The 22,450-nt window shown below is 33.7% G+C and overlaps 1 protein-coding gene across 3 annotated transcripts in view; it reads left to right on the top strand.

Annotated features, from left to right (window-relative positions):
* Positions 1–20,440, top strand: part of LOC122408309 (uncharacterized) — a 270,669-nt gene extending 250,229 nt beyond the window's left edge. For all 3 annotated transcript variants that reach the window (XM_043415020.1, XM_043415021.1, XM_043415019.1), the window contains exon 6: positions 19,910–20,440. In XM_043415020.1, coding sequence (XP_043270955.1) covers positions 19,910–20,089 — 180 coding nt within the window. In that variant the 3' untranslated portion in view covers positions 20,090–20,440. The remainder of the gene's footprint in view (positions 1–19,909) is intronic.
* Positions 20,441–22,450: the final 2,010 nt, after the last annotated feature.

Raw genomic sequence — 22,450 nt, 5'->3', positions numbered from 1 at the left:
GAGTTCTGAGATGTGCACGTATTGCACTTGAGATAAGAGCATCTGTTTTCGGGACTCGTGGGAAACGCGAGTCTCGGAACGCATCTCTGGAATTTTGTGTGGATTTAGGAAATGCTGCATTGATAATAAATTCAAGGATAGGAAATCGGTCTTGGAGTGTTTATTTCTGGTTTTCCGTGCTCGTCTTATAGGATTATTTATGGCGCCGGAACGTCGGGGAGAGTCTAGGGCACGCGTTGTGAGTGTTTAAAGAATGGACAGTTGAGGAAAAAAATATGTGCGAGCGCCGAGTGTCTCGCAGGATGTATTTGTTATGGATGGTCTGGATACGCTCTGTGTTTATATATATTCTTAGATACGAACTATGTATCGACAAATGATGATAAAGGTTAGAAATATACTCGTGATAGCGTTTGAGTTGAAGAGAAAAAGTGAGGGGCGTTTAGCGTAATGCTAGGACGTAACATTTTCACCCGCTTAGTTTGCAGCGGATCGATTCATATTATTAACTCGTTCCCTAATATGTGTTCTATGATTTTCTACTCCTTCATGATGATTGTGGTAACATGATTCGAGAGGTTTCTAACCATGATCTTGAATTGCACATTTTGTAAATCAGATTTTTTTAAAAAAATCTAGTCTTGGTATAGTGTGTAGTTATTCTTTTCCCATTAGGTCTGTCGAGTGATAAATTTGGAAACTTTTCCAGAAAGCCTTTGGATGCTTTTTTTGCTGATAATATGAAAAGTCGTATCTTAGGAATGCGGTATGCAAACACAAATTTTGATAACAAAACTTATGAAATGACATGTATGTGAGTATTTCCACTTTGCAAACTACAAATATGGAATTATTATAAAAAAAATTCATTCCGATAAGTCTACTGTTGCTCAGTTTTGGATGCGATCAAATATGATGCCTACCAACATCCCCAGAAACTTACAGAATTGCTGAATGCAATGTGCGCTATGTCATTTTAATGTAACATCATGACTTTTGACAACTTTTCATTATAATGCTGTAGATTCGGATCATTAAAATACTGCAAAAATCTGCAAACTATACAATTTAAATACTGTGCCATTCATTTTACATTTTGACTCTAACTGTAACATCTATATGAAGTAAAAAATTGATTATAAAAGTCTTCAGTTGCTCATTTATGGATAGATTTGAAATTGCTGTCTTCGAAGCTCATTGCGCAGATACATTGAACCGCAGCAGATACCTGCGAACTCTGAAATTTCTGTGGATAAATATATATGCGACGGATACCCCTTATCTTTGATTATGGTAATATGTAATGGAACTTGGTTCGGCAAGTTTTTAAGTGTTAATTTTCAAATAGTATTGAAGTTTGTATGACTGATATACAGCGAAAGCGAATACTTCCAAACTTTGATATTTCTGTGTTGCAGCATGTGTGCCAATCATTCAAATCATTTCCTCCATCCGTATCATGTAATCTAGAAAATTCATCACAAAAGTCTTCCGCATTTCTAGATACTTCAATTTTCTTTTTTCTACTCCATTGTGAGTTTTCGAATTTCTAAATTAATTTCTGAATTGTCCTGAAATGGTTTTTCTCCAAAACTAATGCAGGTACCTTAAACGTCTTTGAATTCTGTTGCTTTGTTGAACTAAGTTCGCTTAGTTTTTTTTGCTGCTTTGAGTTCTGGCATAATAAATGTTAGAAGTTTTCGGGTACTTTTTTCAGCAACTATCAAACTGTGGATAATTAGAACTTAGCGGCCACTTACAAACTTTGGAAATATATTTCATTGAGGGCACGTTTTGGATGAAATGAAATCTCTAGATTCAGAATGCAAAAGCGACATTTAAAGTGGGCAAATCTGTTGGATTTTTCGTATCTTGAATTTGATCTATCTTTCATTTGAATTTTGAAGAAAAGGGATAAATAAAATCTGTTCTATTAAGGAAATCTTTACGTCAGTTCTTTCTTGGTATGAAGACTTGGAAAAAATCGCGAAAGGCCAAGGACAGACAGGAGACGAAATATTTTCAGTACAATTTTGACGAAAAATAGATCTTTTGTCGCGGAAACCAACGTTATAAGCCGAAAATCATATTACAGCCCACGAGACGCATTTCTTCACTCTCTTGGGTTCCTATTACACAAAACATATTAGAAGATAAGGGGGAAAATCACCAACGTGGAAGAAGAAACCAGTGCCGAAATATTTCCAGTACAATTTTGACGAAAAATAGGTCCTTTTTCGTGGAAACCAACGTTATAAGCCGAAAATCATATCTCGGCCCCCAACCCGCTTTCTACCATTCTCTTGGGTTCCCAATAAGCATAGCAAATTAGAGTAGAAGAAAAAAAATAGCCCAACTCCATGGACAGACCTGTGACGGAATATTTTCTGTACGATGTTGACGAGAAATTTGTTGTTTTTCGTGGAAACCAACATTATAGACCGAAAATCATATCTCGGCCCGCAACACACTTTTCCCCATGCTCTTGGATTCCAAATAGACGAAACATATTAGAGTACAAGGAAAAAATTCGCCGAAGTCCAAAGACAAACCTGTGACGAAATATTTCCAGTACAATTTTAACGAAAAATAGATCTTATTTCGTGGAAACCAACGTTATAAGCCGAAAATCATATTATGGCCCACAACACACATTTCTTCATGCTCTTGGATTCCCAATAGACAAAACATATTAGAAGACAAGGAGAAAAATCACCAAAGTCCAAGACCAAACCAGTGCCGAAATATTTTCAGTACAATTTTGAAGAAAAAATGGTCTTTTACGTGGAAACAAACATTATAAACCGAAATTCATTTCGCAGGCCTCATCCCGGATTCCTCCATGCTGTTGAGTTCCTAATAGGCATAACATATTAGAGTATAAGGAAAAAAATCGCCAAAGTTCAAGAGCAGACTTGTGATGAAATATTTTCACTACAATTTTTATGAAAAATTGGTCTTTTATGGTGGAAACCAACTTTATAATCCGGGGAGAGTACGATTTCCGAGGCGCCAAGATTTGACGATTGAGTCTTTATATTTCGACCATTCTAAAACGAATTACAAGAATAAAATTTTTGCGTATTCGGCTTCCTTAAGGAGTTATGACCATTTGAAGTTGAAAAAAAGTGTTTTTTTGGCTATTGATGATAAATTTCTAACGCACGCGAATACGTGAGGGTATTAATATCTTCCGTTGAAATGATTTTTCGAAGAATAAAATAGTATTTTTAATAGTGTTTCAATGCCGTATTAAAACATTGCGCCTTGATTTTCAAAATGTGTGTGCTAAATTGCAGACTATTAGCGTAACCCGGAAAACACCACGTGGAGGTTGTCTTGTTGTGTTGTGTTGTTTACCATCTTCTGTTTCAATTTGCGTTCATTTGTTTATTTGGCAGTATATGCGAACATTGTTACAAAATAAAACTTCAATTCATTGGGGAAAGTACGACCCTAGGAAAAAAAAGGTTGGGACAAGTACATTGATGGTCCCTCGTTTGTTGATAATTCCATCCATGAAAAAAACTTTAAAACAAAATTTTTATAAAAAATGGGCAAAAAAATTATTTTATAAAGAAAAAAAAAGAACAATTCGAAAAAAATTTCACAAATCTTGAAAAAGCATTATCTTTAAAAAAAACTAAACTTTATCTCTTTTTTAAAGTGTTAAAAGAATCAAATAACAAGTAAAAAATAAAAACCGAAAAATCGCGCTTGAAATCATTTTGGAAACCGATGCCTCATTCTTCTTATTTGATTCGAAGGGCTAAATCAACTAAAAAAAATTCCATCTAATTTACGTGCAGCATTAAAATTTATTATATCAATTCGAGGCCAAGTATTTTCTAATAAATTGAAAAAAGTTACCATTTGAGTTACGTGCAGCACTAAAATTTATGATATCAATCGAAGGACAAGTAATTTATGAGTAACTCCAAATTTCAACATTATGGAACTGTTTTAAGAAGCTTTTAAATCCAAAAAAATCACATGCAAGCTAGTCATTTCTTACTCTATGATGGCAGAGACAATCGATTTTTTTCAGACTTTCAGGAGCTACTGATATTATTCACAATATTCGACGTCGATTGGATCGATAGAAATTATGTTTAAATATGAGTTAAAAGTACTTGTCCGGCCCATCACTTTTCATTTAAATCAAATAAAAATCAATTATAAAAAAACGAAACTGTACGGGAGAATCCGGTTAAAAATTTATTGAAATGCGATTTAGGTTAGTTATGCCGAATGAAATTCGTTCGCTGGAAGAAGTGAGAAGTAAACACTGCCGTCATAGCAATACAAACTGGGGAGTTATTTTGGAAGCTTCAACATATTTAATGTGCAAAATGTTTTTTATTTATCGATGCACAATAACATCTTTTGTATATTACAGGACAATTTGTTTCCATTCTTATTAAATTAGTGCAATTAAGAGAAAATTACTTGAAGATAACTCTCTAAATTCCCTCTGCATGAATATTTGTGCTCCAACAGTTCTAAAAAAGCCCTGATTTTTATTTAAATATAATAAGTTTAATGGAAAGTGATGGGCCGGACAAGTACTTTTAACTCATATTTAAACATAATTTCTATCGATCCAATCGACGTCGAATATTGTGAATAATATCAGTAGCTCCTGAAAGTCTGAAAAAAATCGATTGTCTCTGCCATCATAGAGTAAGAAATGACTAGCTTGCATGTGATTTTTTTGGATTTAAAAGCTTCTTAAAACAGTTCCATAATGTTGAAATTTGGAGTTACTCATAAATTACTTGTCCTTCGATTGATATCATAAATTTTAGTGCTGCACGTAACTCAAATGGTAACTTTTTTCAATTTATTAGAAAATACTTGGCCTCGAATTGATATAATAAATTTTAATGCTGCACGTAAATTAGATGGAATTTTTTTTAGTTGATTTAGCCCTTCGAATCAAATAAGAAGAATGAGGCATCGGTTTCCAAAATGATTTCAAGCGCGATTTTTCGGTTTTTATTTTTTACTTGTTATTTGATTCTTTTAACACTTTAAAAAAGAGATAAAGTTTAGTTTTTTTTAAAGATAATGCTTTTTCAAGATTTGTGAAATTTTTTTCGAATTGTTCTGTATTTTTTTTATAAAATAATTTTTTTGCCCATTTTTTATAAAAATTTTGTTTTAAAGTTTTTTTCATGGATGGAATTATCAACAAACGAGGGACCATCAATGTACTTGTCCCAACCTTTTTTTTCCTAGGGGAAGTTTATGGTTTGATATTACGTCTTTTTTCTCAAAAGTTCCTTATTTATGTTCAGTTGACTATAGGATATTAGTTTAAATTTCTATGAATTATTTATGATTTTCGTCTTATAACGTTGGTTTTCACGAAAACAGACCTATTTTTCGTCAAAATTGTACTGGACATATTTCGTCACAGGTCTGTCCTCGGACTTCGGCGATTTTTTCCCTTGTACTCTAATATGTTTTGTCAATTAAGAACCCAAGAGCACGGCCGCAAGCGGGTTGGAGGCCGGGATATGATTTTCGGCTTATAGCGTAGGTTTCCACGAAAAAAGACCTATTTTTCGTAAAAATTGAACTGAAAATATTTCGTCACAGGTCTCTCCTTGGACTTTGGCGATTTTTTTCCTTGTACTCTAATATGTTTTGTCAATTAGGAACCAAAGAGTACGGTGAAAAGCAGGTTGTAGGTCGTGATATGATTTTCGGCTTATAACGTTGGTTTCCACGAAAAAAGACCTAAATTTCGTCAAATTTGAACTGGAAATATTTCGATAGAGGTTTGTTCTTGGACTTTGGTGATTTTTCTCCTTGTCTTCTAATATGTTTTGTCCATTGGAAACTCAAGAGCATGTAGCAATGCGTGTTGCGGGCTGAGATATGATTTCCGGCTTATAACGTTAGTGAAAAGAAAGGAAAAGAGAAAAGATAGATCAAATTCAAGACACAACGAATACAACAGAATTGGCCATTTTTAAATGTCGTTTTGGCATTCTGAATCTAGACATTTTCGTGTCATCCAAAACATGCCCCCGAAGAAATATATTTCCAAAGTTTGCAAGTGGCCGCGGAGATCCAATTATCTACAGTTTGCTAGTTGCAGAAAAAAGGCACCCGGAAACATTTATTATGTCAGAATTCAAAGAAGTAAAAAAAACTGAGCGTACTTGATTCAACAGAGCAACGGAATTCAAAGACGTTTAAGGTACCTGCATTGGTTGTGGAGGAAAACAATTTCATTTCAGGATAATTTAGAAATAAATTAGGAAATTCAGAAATTTAGCATAGAATTTAGAAAAAGGAAAATTAAGATAATTAGTAAAGCTGAAAACTTTTGTGATGAATTTTTGAAATTACATGTTACGGTTGGAGTAAAAAATTTAAATAATTGGCACACATGCTGCGACACAAAAATATCAAAGTTTGAAGGTATTCGCTCCATACCGCAGTAATACAAACTTTAATACTATTTGAAAGGAAACACTTTAAAACTTGCTGAACAAAGTTCCATTACATATTACCATAATCAAAGATAGGGGGTGATACTTAGCACATATACTTATCCACAGAAATTTCCAAATTCGCAGGTATCGGCTGCAATTCAATGTATCTGCGCAATGAGTTTGGAAGACAGCAGTTTCAAATCCATCCATAAATGAGCAACTGAAGACTTTTGTAATGAATTTTTCACTTCATATTTATGTTACGGTGGGAGTCAAAAAATAAAATGAATGGCACAGTATATAAATTTTATAGTTTGCAGATTTTTGCTGTATTTCAATGATCCAAATCTATAGTATTAGAGTGGAAAGTTGTTAGAAGTCATGATGTTACATTAAAATCACATAGCGCACATAACATTCAGAAATTCTGTAGGTTTCCATGATGTTGGCAGGTATTATACTTAGTCGCATCGAAAACTGAGCAACTGTACACTTATCGTAATGAATGTTTTCACCAATAATTCCACATTTGCAGTTTGCAGAATAGGAATACTCAACATACACGTCATTTCATAAGTATTGTTGTCAATATTTGTGTTTGCCTACCGCATTCCGACGATTCAAATTTTCATATTATCAGCAAAAAAAGCATCCCAAGACTTTTTGGAACAAGTTTCAAAATTTATTACTCGACAGACCAGGTGGAAAAAGAATAACTACACTTATATCAAGACCAGAAACTGTTTTGAGAATCTGTTGTACAAAATGTGCGATTGATGATCATAATTGGAAACCTTTTGAATCACGTTACCACAATCAGCATGAAGAAATAGTAGAAAATCATAGGACACATATTAGGCAACCAATTAATAATATGCATCGATCCGCTGCAAACCGATGGAGTCAAAACAAGGATCGGAAAGAGCAGAGCCATAGTTAAAAAGAAAAAAGACAGCGCAATTGAAAGAGAACAGAAATCAAAATTGTTTCATGTATCTGTGCATTAGTTTCTGAAGACAGTAATTTCAGATCTATTCAGAAATAAGTAGGTGAAGACTTTAGTAATGAATATCTTCGTTAATATATTCCAGTCGGAACCAAAAAGCTAAAAGATTGGCATACCTGCTATTTCACAGAAATATCAAAGTTCATAGGTACTTGCTACGTACCAGTTATACAGACTTTGGTGCTATAGGGAAAAACACTTCAAAATTACATGAACCACATTTTTGAAACTTATTATGACACATTCAAAAAAAAAGTGACAGATACGATGCATGTTGAAGCAAGCAAAATGCTGTAATTTTGTATGTCTCCATGGTTATCCGCAGACAAAATATTTGATCACATCCAAAAATGATCAGGTGTAGACTTACAGACATGAATTTTTCAACCCACAATGCCAATCGCAAACATGGTCTGGAAATATTCAATATACATGTCGCTTCATCACTTTGTCAAACTTTAGAGGTGTTCATTGCATTTCGAAGATACAAATTTTGATAACATGAAAATTAAGCACCCAATGACTTATTGAAATAAATTTCCAAATTTATCATGTAACAACTCAAGTGAATATATCTATACATTATTACATGGCTCAAAGATTTTTCAAAACTTGGGTGTATGAACAAGCAATTATGAAGGCTTTTTGTTATAAATATTTCAAATTATCTTGTTGAAATTAATATAAAAAAAATAGAAATATGAATATCTCTCGTATTGTCTGGAGAACAAATAGAAATTGGTATGACAATACACTGTAAGCTAAGGAGGTGGAAAAAAGGGACCGGTGAACACAGCCAAACTAAATGAAAGAAATTATGACAACAATACATTGAATTACTTGACCAAAGTTTTTTAAAATTTATTTGAATTCGTTTACACACAACCATCCACCTCTTTCTTTAATGTAATTACACAACATAGAATTTCTGTTTGGAAAGAACGTTTTAGAGGTTATAATGAACGAACTTTTTTTTTCTCATTGTTATTATTATTATTATTATTCAACACTAATTAGTCACGTCATTAATAATATCGATTCCTTTCACTTTTCAATAACCACTTTTATTTTTCTACACTCTGCACGCTACAGCACTCCGGCGGTCATAACCTCAAACGTCAACATGACGCGAAATCTCGCAAATTTGCTATCTATGTATATATTACGATATCGAAGTAGAACAGATAATTCTTAATTTTCACGACACACATTATTCACGTTTTCACTTCTCAATATTTTATTCACTCTCAGTACACTGTATGAGAACAATTAATCCACTTTTGAGGTTTTATTTATTATAGATATTATTGTCGTGAATTGGGCTCGAAACTTATTGAAACTTCTTTTATGAAAAAAATAAAATTGATTATATCCACTGCTATTTCCAATAATGTTTTATTTATTTAAACGAAATTTGCAAATCTTGCACCGTTGATCCACGGGGCTACGATCGCAATCACTTTATAATAACATAACAGACGATAACAGACGGTATACAAGAAAACATTGAGGACTATCAGAAACTTTCTCATCGGCGATTGGTCGAGACGGATAGATTCTCACCGGTGATTGGTTATGATGGGCATCAAGAAGCCCTTGTATGTATCGGTCTGAACCCATATACGGATACATCAGCTGCGTAAATGTGTTGGTACTTTTTGCATAATCTTGAGCCCGTGCAAAGTTTTTTCTCAGCAAATACGCCACCGAGAATGCTGATTTTGGGCTCGTTCGACAGAGAACTTCTTAATTAGCTTAAAGTTCAATTTTCAAAGCCGTACATAACTCATGAGCTTCGCTATTAAAGAAAATCACATGCCAATTTTACCCCCACCACCGCGAATCGTTTTATTCAGAGAAAGTATAGTCTCGGCGAGAGCCTTGGGCCAGCAGACGACAGGGCTGTCAATGTACTTGTCCCGAGACTCTACCGAGTCTCTTGATTTCGTATGGGCCAAGATTTAACGATTGATTCCGCACACACGCATCGAAAGTGCTTCAAACCCACCCAACGATTCCGCGCACACATCGCAGGTGCTTCAAACCCGCTCAACGATTCCGCACACGCATCGAAGGTGCTTCAAACGTACCCAACGATTCCGCACACACATCACAGGTGTTCCAAGCTCGCCCAACTATTCCGTACACACACCGAAGGTGCTTTAAACCCACCCAACGATTCCGCACACACATCAAAGATGTGTCGAATGGAGAAATGAATTTCAACATTTTTATAAATTAAAAAAAAAACGCGCCTCAACGTTACAAACCCTATTGAGTGATGTTCCGGACCCACCCAAAAATCAAAAACAGTATTTCTAACGAGTTTTCGACAAATTTTCAAAGGATTGTGATTCGATGAATTGTGATTTGACGAATTGTTTTCGACGAATTTTCCCCAAATCACCGTTCCACCCCCTTAAATTTTTTTATTTTTTTTAATTTTGATTTTCATTTTACTGCAAAATAGTATCATTTCCGATAAAAAAAAAGGGCGCTACATGGTCCAAATTAGGGAGCATACACATCATAATGATACTTCAACTTTCAACCCCCCGTTTCACCCCCTTAAAGGCAAAATTTCGATTTTTTTTACTCTTGAAAAACATCTTATTTTGGGCTAATTATGAAGACTGCATGGTCAAAACTTGGCGCCTCGGAAATCGTACTCTTGCCTATAATCCGAACATCATACCTAGGGAAAATAAGATTGGGAAAAGTACATTGATGGTCCCTTATTTGCTGATAATTTCATGAAAAAGATTATCCCATAAAAAATGTTCGTATGAGAATGGAATCTATAAAAATGTACTAAGCAAATAATTCATAGAAATGTATATTAAAATCCTATAACCGTCATAACATAAATGAGGAACTTTTGAGAAAAAAGGCATGATATCAAACCATAAACTTCCCCTAGGGAAAAAAAGGTTGGGACAAGTACATTGATGGTCTCTTGTTTCTGGATGACATAGAAAAAAGATTTAGAACCAGGAAAAAAATTCTATAGAAACAATAAACGAAAAATAGAAAAGTTCAAAAAAATTCAACAAAAATAAAAAACAATCGAAAAAATTCTGTAAAGAAAAATAAAAAAATTTCAAAAAAATTCATAAATATTGAAGACATTGAAAAATGTACTATCCAAGATACATGTAGTATGATATCAATTGGAGGCCAAGTTTTTATTGATAATTTGGAATATTTATCCAACAAATTGGAAACTTTAATGAAATTCATGATAATTATTTTCACGAAAAAGTTAATGAAAAAAAAGTCATAACGGAAGTTACGTGCAGTACTAAAATGTATTATATCAATTCGAGGTCAAGTATTTATCAGTTATTCGAAATATAATCTCCGGCGACAAATGAGCGTTGAGAATCCTTGTCGGGCTCACAACGTTTTATCAAAATTACTAAAAAATTAATGGAAATAAAATCATTAAAAATTCACATGAAAGTCATTCGTTACTTCAACAAGGTACACACTTTAATGAATCGATTCCCCTCCGACTTTCAGGATCCCCTGATTTCCCTGGTATTATTCACAACATTCAACTTCGATTGGATCGATACAAATTATGTTCAAATACGTCTTAAACGTACTTGTCCGGCCCATCACTTTTTATTCAAATTGCTCATTCGAAAACAAATCAGGGCTGTTCTATAATGACAAATATAATAAAATGGATAAAAATAAAAATAATATCTCCAAGTAATTTGAACTTGATTGTTCGCAAGTTCGTATCAAGAGACTCGGTAGAGTCTCGGGACAAGTACATTGACAGCCCTGTCGTCTGCTGGCCCGAGGCTCTCGCCGAGACTATACTTTCTCTGAATAAAACGATTCGCGGTGGTGGGGGTAAAATTGGCATGTGATTTTCTTTAATAGCGAAGCTCATGAGTTATGTACGGCTTTGAAAATTGAACTTTAAGCTAATTAAGAAGTTCTCTGTCGCACGAGCCCAAAATCAGCATTCTCGGTGGCGTATTTGCTGAGAAAAAACTTTGCACGGGCTCAAGATTATGCAAAAAGTACCAACACATTTACGCAGCTGATGTATCCGTATATGGGTTCAGACCGATACATACAAGGGCTTCTTGATGCCCATCATAACCAATCACCGGTGAGAATCTATCCGTCTCGACCAATCGCCGATGAGAAAGTTTCTGATAGTCCTCAATGTTTTCTTGTATACCGTCTGTTATCGTCTGTTATGTTATTATAAAGTGATTGCGATCGTAGCCCCGTGGATCAACGGTGCAAGATTTGCAAATTTCGTTTAAATAAATAAAACATTATTGGAAATAGCAGTGGATATAATCAATTTTATTTTTTTCATAAATGAAGTTTCAATAAGTTTCGAGCCCAATTCACGACAATAATATCTATAATAAATAAAACCTCAAAAGTGGATTAATTGATCTCATACAGTGTACTGAGAGTGAGTAAAATATTGAGAAGTGAAAACGTGAATAATGTGTGTCGTGAAAATTAAGAATTATCTGTTCTACTTCGATATCGTAATATATACATAGATAGCAAATTTGCGAGATTTCGCGTCATGTTGACATTTGAGGTTATGACCGCCGGAGTGCTGTTGCGTGCAGAGTGTAGAAAAATAAAAGTGGTTATTGAAAAGTGGAAGGAATCGATATTATTAATGACGTGACTAATTAGTGTTGAATAATAATAATAATAATAACAATGAGAAAAAAAACGTTCGTTCATTATAACCTCTAAAACGTTCTTTCCAAACAGAAATTCTATGTTATGTAATTACATTAAAGAAAGAGGTGGATGGTTGTGTGTAAACGAATTCAAATAAATTTTAAAAAACTTTGGTCAAGTAATTCAATGTGTTGTTGTCATAATTTCTTTCATTTAGTTTGGCTGTGTTCACCGGTCCCTTTTTTCCACCTCCTTAGCTTACAGTGTATTGTCATACCAATTTCTATTTGTTCTCCAGACAATACGAGAGATATTCATATTTCTATTTTTTTTATATTAATTTCAACAAGATAATTTGAAATATTTATAACAAAAAGCCTTCATAATTGCTTGTTCATACACCCAAGTTTTGAAAAATCTTTGAGCCATGTAATAATGTATAGATATATTCACTTGAGTTGTTACATGATAAATTTGGAAATTTATTTCAATAAGTCATTGGGTGCTTAATTTTCATGTTATCAAAATTTGTATCTTCGAAATGCAATGAACACCTCTAAAGTTCGACAAAGTGATGAAGCGACATGTATATTGAATATTTCCAGACCATGTTTGCGATTGGCATTGTGGGTTGAAAAATTCATGTCTGTAAGTCTACACCTGATCATTTTTCGATGTGATCAAATATTTTGTCTGCGGATAACCATGGAGACATACAAAATTACAGCATTTTGCTTGCTTCAACATGCATCGTATCTGTCACTTTTTTTTTGAATGTGTCATAATAAGTTTCAAAAATGTGGTTCATGTAATTTTGAAGTGTTTTTCCCTATAGCACCAAAGTCTGTATAACTGGTACGTAGCAAGTACCTATGAACTTTGATATTTCTGTGAAATAGCAGGTATGCCAATCTTTTAGCTTTTTGGTTCCGACTGGAATATATTAACGAAGATATTCATTACTAAAGTCTTCACCTACTTATTTCTGAATAGATCTGAAATTACTGTCTTCAGAAACTAATGCACAGATACATGAAACAATTTTGATTTCTGTTCTCTTTCAATTGCGCTGTCTTTTTTCTTTTTAACTATGGCTCTGCTCTTTCCGATCCTTGTTTTGACTCCATCGGTTTGCAGCGGATCGATGCATATTATTAATTGTTTGCCTAATATGTGTCCTATGATTTTCTACTATTTCTTCATGCTGATTGTGGTAACGTGATTCAAAAGGTTTCCAATTATGATCATCAATCGCACATTTTGTACAACAGATTCTCAAAACAGTTTCTGGTCTTGATATAAGTGTAGTTATTCTTTTTCCACCTGGTCTGTCGAGTAATAAATTTTGAAACTTGTTCCAAAAAGTCTTGGGATGCTTTTTTTGCTGATAATATGAAAATTTGAATCGTCGGAATGCGGTAGGCAAACACAAATATTGACAACAATACTTATGAAATGACGTGTATGTTGAGTATTCCTATTCTGCAAACTGCAAATGTGGAATTATTGGTGAAAACATTCATTACGATAAGTGTACAGTTGCTCAGTTTTCGATGCGACTAAGTATAATACCTGCCAACATCATGGAAACCTACAGAATTTCTGAATGTTATGTGCGCTATGTGATTTTAATGTAACATCATGACTGCTAACAACTTTCCACTCTAATACTATAGATTTGGATCATTGAAATACAGCAAAAATCTGCAAACGATAAAATTTATATACTGTGCCATTCATTTTATTTTTTGACTCCCACCGTAACATAAATATGAAGTGAAAAATTCATTACAAAAGTCTTCAGTTGCTCATTTATGGATGGATTTGAAACTGCTGTCTTCCAAACTCATTGCGCAGATACATTGAATTGCAGCCGATACCTGCGAATTTGGAAATTTCTGTGGATAAGTATATGTGCTAAGTATCACCCCCTATCTTTGATTATGGTAATATGTAATGGAACTTTGTTCAGCAAGTTTTAAAGTGTTTCCTTTCAAATAGTATTGAAGTTTGTATTACTGCAGTATGGAGCGAATACCTTCAAACTTTGATATTTTTGTGTCGCAGCATGTGTGCCAATCATTTAAATTTTTTACTCCAACCGTAACATGTAATTTCAAAAATTCATCACAAAAGTTTTCAGCTTTACTAATTATCTTAATTTTCCTTTTTCTAAATTCTATGCTAAATTTCTGAATTTCCTAATTTATTTCTAAATTATCCTGAAATGAAATTGTTTTCCTCCACAAGCAATGCAGGTACCTTAAACGTCTTTGAATTCCGTTGCTTTGTTGAATCAAGTATGCTCAGTTTTTTTTACTTCTTTGAATTCTGACATAATAAATGTTTCCGGGTGCCTTTATTCTGCAACTATCAAACTGTACATAATTGGATCTCCGCGGCCACTTGCAAACTTTGGAAATATATTTCATCGGGAGCATGTTTTGGATGACACGAAAATGTCTAGATTCAGAATGCAAAAACGACATTTAAAATTGGCCAATTCTGTTGGATTCGTTGTGTCTTGAATTTGATCTATCTTTCCTCTTTTCCTTTCTTTTCACTAACGTTATAAGCCGGAAATCATATCTCAGCCCGCAACACGCATTGCTACATGCTCTTGAGTTTCCAATGGACAAAACATATTAGAAGACAAGGAGAAAAATCACCAAAGTCCAAGAACAAACCTCTATCGAAATATTTCCAGTTCAAATTTGACGAAATTTAGGTCTTTTTTCGTGGAAACCAACGTTATAAGCCGAAAATCATATCACGACCTACAACCTGCTTTTCACCGTACTCTTTGGTTCCTAATTGACAAAACATATTAGAGTACAAGGAAAAAAATCGCCAAAGTCCAAGGAGAGACCTGTGACGAAATATTTTCAGTTCAATTTTTACGAAAAATAGGTCTTTTTTCGTGGAAACCTACGCTATAAGCCGAAAATCATATCCCGGCCTCCAACCCGCTTGCGGCCGTGCTCTTGGGTTCTTAATTGACAAAACATATTAGAGTACAAGGGAAAAAATCGCCGAAGTCCGAGGACAGACCTGTGACGAAATATGTCCAGTACAATTTTGACGAAAAATAGGTCTTTTTTCGTGAAAACCAACGTTATAAGACGAAAATCATAAATAATTCATAGAAATTTAAACTAATATCCTATAGTCAACTGAACATAAATAAGGAACTTTTGAGAAAAAAGACGTGATATCAAACCATAAACTTCCCCTAGGAAAAAAAAGGTTGGGACAAGTACATTGATGGTCCCTCGTTTGTTGATAATTCCATCCATGAAAAAAACTTTAAAACAAAATTTTTATAAAAAATGGGCAAAAAAATTATTTTATAAAAAAAATACAGAACAATTCGAAAAAAATTTCACAAATCTTGAAAAAGCATTATCTTTAAAAAAAACTAAACTGTATCTCTTTTTTAAAGTGTCAAAAGAATCAAATAACAAGTAAAAAATAAAAACCGAAAAATCGCGCTTGAAATCATTTTGGAAACCGATGCCTCATTCTTCTTATTTGATTAGAAGGGCTAAATCAACTAAAAAAAATTCCATCTAATTTACGTGCAGCATTAAAATTTATTATATCAATTCGAGGCCAAGTATTTTCTAATAAATTGAAAAAAGTTACCATTTGAGTTACGTGCAGCACTAAAATTTATGATATCAATCGAAGGACAAGTAATTTATGAGTAACTCCAAATTTCAACATTATGGAACTGTTTTAAGAAGCTTTTAAATCCAAAAAAATCACATGCAAGCTAGTCATTTCTTACTCTATGATGGCAGAGACAATCGATTTTTTTCAGACTTTCAGGAGCTACTGATATTATTCACAATATTCGACGTCGATTGGATCGATAGAAATTATGTTTAAATATAAGTTAAAAGTACTTGTCCGGCCCATCACTTTTCATTTAAATCAAATAAAAATCAATCATAAAAAAACGAAACTGTACGGGAGAATCCGGTTAAAAATTTATTGAAATGCGATTTAGGTTAGTTATGCCGAATGAAATTCGTTCGCTGGAAGAAGTGAGAAGTAAACACTGCCGTCATAGCAATACAAACTGGGGAGTTATTTTGGAAGCTTCAACATATTTAATGTGCAAAATGTTTTTTATTTATCGATGCACAATAACATCTTTTGTATATTACAGGACAATTTGTTTCCATTCTTATTAAATTAGTGCAATTAAGAGAAAATTACTTGAAGATAACTCTCTAAATTCCCTCTGCATGAATATTTGTGCTCCAACAGTTCTAAAAAAGCCCTGATTTTTATTTAAATATAATAAGTTTAATGGAAAGTGATGGGCCGGACAAGTACTTTTAACTTATATTTAAACATAATTTCTATCGATCCAATCGACGTCGAATATTGTGAATAATATCAGTAGCTCCTGAAAATCTGAAAAAAATCGATTGTCTCTGCCATCATAGAGTAAGAAATGACTAGCTTGCATGTGATTTTTTTGGATTTAAAAGCTTCTTAAAACAGTTCCATAATGTTGAAATTTGGAGTTACTCATAAATTACTTGTCCTTCGATTGATATCATAAATTTTAGTGCTGCACGTAACTCAAATGGTAACTTTTTTCAATTTATTAGAAAATACTTGGCCTCGAATTGATATAATAAATTTTAATGCTGCACGTAAATTAGATGGAATTTTTTTTAGTTGATTTAGCCCTTCTAATCAAATAAGAAGAATGAGGCATCGGTTTCCAAAATGATTTCAAGCGCGATTTTTCGGTTTTTATTTTTTACTTGTTATTTGATTCTTTTGACACTTTAAAAAAGAGATACAGTTTAGTTTTTTTTAAAGATAATGCTTTTTCAAGATTTGTGAAATTTTTTTCGAATTGTTCTGTATTTTTTTTATAAAATAATTTTTTTGCCCATTTTTTATAATAGCAATATCCACTTCTCATTTTCTTCAGTGAACACATACCATTCGGTAAGAACCAATGAAAATGAGAAATAATCAGGCGCATTACTAGAAATTTTCAAACCTACTCAGCCATGCAATGTTTTTTTTTCTATAGTCACGTACACATTTTGATAAATATCACTAGTCGAGTACGACACGTGGATTCCTGGAATTTGTAGAAAAATGATTTTGTTGTGAATTATGACTCCATATAATATAAATAGATTAATCAACTTCATCTTTCATTTTCGTTTCATTTTGACAAGAGCGATTCGAAGGAAAATTATTTTCTCGGAAATTACTGTTCCATAATATTAACACATGCATTAACTTCGTTTTTGATTAGTTTACGAATGAGCAATTTGAATAAAAAGTGATGTGCCAGACAAGTACGTTTAAGACGTATTTGAACATACCGATCCAATCGAAGTTGAATGTTGTGAATAATACCAAGGGATCCTGAAAGTCGGAGGAGAATCGATTCTTTAAAGTGTGTACCTTGTTGAAGTAACGAATGACTTTCATGTGAATTTTTAATGATTTTATTTCCATTAATTTTTTAGTAATTTTGATAAAACGTTGTGAGCCCGACAAGGATTCTCAACGCTCATTTGTCGCCGGAGATTATATTTCGAATAACTGATAAATACTTGACCTCGAATTGATATAATACATTTTAGTACTGCATGTAACTTCCGTTATGACTTTTTTTTCATTAACTTTTTTCGTGAAAATAATTATCATGAATTTCCTTAAAGTTTTCAATTTATTGGATAAATATTCCAAATTATCAATAAAAACTTGGCCTCCAATTGATATCATACATTTTTATACTACATGTAACTTGGATAGTACATTTTTCAATGTCTTCAATATTTATGAATTTTTTTGAAATTTTATTATTTTTCTTTACAGAATTTTTTCGATTGTTTTTTATTTTTGTTGAATTTTTTTGAACTTTTCAATTTTTCGTTTTTGAATTTCTCCATTCATATTATACTCCAGTTGAAACCAAAAAGTGAAATGATTAGCACATCTGTGGCTTTAAAGAAACATTAACTTTGATACGATGAGAAAAAACATTTCAGAATTTCCTGAATCACATTTTTTAAAGTTATTATGTTACATTCAAGAAAAAAAGTAAAGGACATGGTGCATGTTGAAGCAACCAAAATGAAGTAATTTTGCATGTCTCCGTGATTATACGTAGATAAAATATTTGATCGCATCCAAAAATGATCAAGTGTAGACTTGCTAACATGAATTTTTCAACCCATAACGCCAATCGCAAACATGGCGTGGAAATACTCAATATACATTTCGCTTCATCATGTTGTCAAACTTGAGGTGTCGCCATTGCATTTTCAAGATACAAATTTCCATATCACGAGGAACAAAGCATCCAATGATATACTGAAATAAATTTCCAAATTCATCATGTTACAACTTAAGTGAATATAAATGCATTTACTTGGCACAAAGATTTTTTTTAGACTCGGGTGTATAAACATGCGATCATGAAGAGTTATTGTCATAAGACTTCAAACTATGTTGATGAACTCAATATAAGGAAATAGAAATACACAACACACATATTGTCCAGAGAATGAACAGAAATTGGTATGGACACACTGTAAGCTAAAGAGGTGGAAAAGAGGGACTGGAGGGCACAGCCAAACTAAATGTAAGAAAATATGACAAAAATACATTGGATTAGACACTTTTATTTGATAAAAGTTTTAAAAAAATTATTGGAATTTATTTACATTCAACCAATTATTTATTCAAATAAATCTAGATACATCTACCGTTTCATTCAAATAAATCTGTGTTTAGAAACAATTCACGGTAGGAAAGAATGACACAATGAACTGATCACCACAAATTTATCCAGCACACGATACACATATCCCGAACTTCTCATTGTCAAAACAACATAACCCTTTTTCATAATATCTCGGTTATATAGCGACGAGGTGGAGGTACTGGCATGTGACGTCAGTCCACGATACCGCCGTGAAGGCCCCAGGGACATGAGGCCTTTAATGGTATTATATACAGATACGTCAAATTTCTAAATGTGTTAGTAACTTTTGTATAATCTTGAGCCCGTACAAAGTTTTTTCTCAGCAATTATGCCACCGATCATGCTGATTTTGGGCGCAATCAAAAGAGAATTTCTTAAATAGCTTAAACTTCAATTTTTAAGTTGTTAAATGGTTCCTGATCTTCGTAATTTAACAAAATAATATGCCGATTTTACCCCTACCACCGCGAATCATTTTATTCTGAGAAAGTACAGTCTTAGCGAGAGCCTCGGGCCAGCAGTCGACAGGGCTGTCAATGTACTTGTCCTGAGACTCTACCGAGTGAGCCAATTTTTTTAATCACAAAAAATTTCCAATTTCCGAAGAAATTTTATTTTTTAAATAAATATTGAGTCTTAAACCGATATTCGAGGGAAATGGTCATATTTTGCAGCTTTTCATAGAAAAAAAGTTTCCCCTTCTCGGAGAGGGGGGGGGGGAGTCCTCATCCTGAAATGACTTGCGGATTTGTCATTTCACACGCTTTTTTCCTTGATTCTGAGCCAGCAATTGGATAGAAGCGAGTGAAAATACAAAAATAATTACGATCTTAACTAGAGGGAACAATCGATGCACAAACATCAACAACTCGTAATTTTTATATGTGTACTTACCGATGATTCCCTCCTCTTCTACCAAAAATTCGAAACAAAATAGACATATGCAAAAATTCTGCAATTATTCCAAGAGTCGATCTTCCAGTTGAGAATCAGAATGTTACAATTGATTTCATGTTTTGTACACAGACGGTCGAGGATATGTATACGAAAGCTCACGAAATTTTGGGAATCCTTTACTCATATGCGGACGAGGGACGTTACAAAAAAATGGAAAAACCGAATGAGACAGATGACGAGGAAAACCGAACGGAATTAACGGAAGAAGTATCAAGAGAGGTGGAAGTAAGAGAGAGTTCGGCAGATTGAAGATAATTCCAAATGAAAAACACTTGTGCACAATAGTAACCAAGAGCATGTTGCCAGAACTAGGGACAATTACGAAACGTGCAAAAAGTAATGCCAAAAATAGACTCAGCTATGAATTGATCATAATTGGGTCCAGCATCGTTTGAATAAAAAAAAACTATTCTGCGTTTGTTAGATGATAGAAAATACTCAAATCCAGACATTAGTCTGCAGTTCAGCCGAACCAATGGGAAAATGTAAATATTCGCATTTCTGAAATATTTTTGTTCAGATAACGAACATCAAATACAAGTTGCATTGTATTTTGTACAAGTTGTTGATAACGAAATAAAATATGAATGCAGTTGCCAATTCATTTGTTACATAAAAATATTCACAATATTTTAAGAACATTCTCCATTACACAAAAATTCATACCATCTAATATACAAATCGTTCATAAAAAACTACACTAATAACCAAACATAAAAGGTCAAAAAGTTTTTCGAATTTTTTGAAACTCCAAAATTATAAATTAAAGATAATCGAAGAGCAAAAAACATCAAAATTACAGGTTTTCTGAACTAGGCTACATCAATTCGATCCTACGATACAAATACGTGGTTGTCATTAAGAATGTTAGGTGCATGATCACTAAAAATGTTAGATACCGAATACTCAATAATTAATTGTTCTATGGATAACTCGATTTGCAAAAGTTCATATTTTGTAGGACACATAAGATAAATAAAGTTCTGAAAACAGTTATTCAACATCCGCATCCTGCATTTACTTGTTGAATGTTATGGATGTGCTAGCCTTGGAATGCAGAGAGCGCGCCGTTGAAATATGCAAGCTACGTGACCAGGAGCACTTGTTAGATGCAGAAAAAGATCAAAAGCATCAAAAACGTTAGAAAACAAACCGACGTTCCGCGATTGCTGCAGCATAAGCAGTTGAGATTGAGACGTTCTTCTACAACACCGGCAATTTTTAACGTACGTGAGTTGCAATGTTTCTGCCACATTATTGCGTAAAATCTTTGAACGCGTTTTTCTTGGAATGACATTTTGTAACAGTTTTACTACGATAATCTTCAAGAACGATTAAAGATATCGCCTTAATTTGTGTGTGTATTTTTTTTTAACCGGTCGACTTCGTGCCAAAACGGGTACAAGCCAATAAGTTACCGAAATACACGAAAAATTGTTTCTAGGGTGCTAATTCCTAGGGTGCTAGCTCAAGGCTGCTAATTCCATTCCCGAACTTGAGGGTAGTTCGTTTTCACTTAGCTACCCTCGAAAAGGGTAGAAATGAGGGTTAAAAATGGAAATTTCCGATTCTTCAGTGGCATGTTTTTATGTCATATTACATAAAAATTCAAAGCTTTTTTAGGATACGATACTAGGCTCTTTCATCGAAATTAAGAAAAGCTGAACAATCCCCAAAGGGTTGAGTGTGAAATTTCCACATTTGCCTCTTGCAAGTTTTTGTTATTTTACATAAAAACTATACGTTTTTGAGAGCACCAGATTCTTGTATTAGAATAAAACAAAATTCGCTAACTGCATTATGGTAGGGGGTGAAATTTTCAGATTTCCAACTTGCAAGTTTTTATGCTTGGGACGTTGGTAGTTAACTGCTTACATAGTTGGAAGTTTTTGGAAATGCTGCTCTTCGAGATAATCGAATTACCTCCAACAACGTGACAAAAGGACCAAGACTAACACAAACGTCGGCACAAGAGACCCCGTTCTTCTTGGAGACGAGTTACGAATAAATCTCATCTTTCCGTTTACACCTCTCATTAAATATCTATCGATTTCTCTATAGCACCGAGAAAATATGTATAAATCCTTAAAATTTTGTAGTTCATAAAAGATATTACTGACACCACGATACGGGTGCAAAACGCTCATGTGGTGAAGAAAAAACATAAACGAATCCACCAGGAAAAGCGAACCAGAAAAACGGTGAACTAATAATGACCTAGGAACCCAAACAAACAACGCGCACTTCCCTCCCTCGTGCTACGCACGCCGGTAGCTAACCGGCGTTTTCTCACTCTCTTCCCTTCAGATCGTGACACGCGACGGATCGATACTTCGTCACAGTTTCTCTTTCAAGTTTCGGGATTTTCTTTTCTTCGCGTGATTTCGTACGTAAAGTGTGCGTGAGTGCGGCGATTTACAACCGTGTCATTCTTGTCCATCGAAATCATTCTAAACTCGGCTCTCTTCGATGGGTTCGCCGCCGTATTGACTCATTGTGAATTCTTCGAGATAAATAATGACTGTGATATTTTTGGATATTTTTTACACGGAATACCTCGCCTCCGTCTACTTTCTCTTCTGCAATACAAATCTCCACATTCCCATCCTC

The sequence above is a fragment of the Venturia canescens genome, chromosome 3 (assembly GCF_019457755.1).
Source record: "Venturia canescens isolate UGA chromosome 3, ASM1945775v1, whole genome shotgun sequence".
Taxonomy (NCBI): Eukaryota; Metazoa; Arthropoda; class Insecta; order Hymenoptera; family Ichneumonidae; genus Venturia; species Venturia canescens.
Note: the sequence above shows the minus strand (reverse complement) of the source record. Positions and strands in the feature narration are given on the sequence as shown.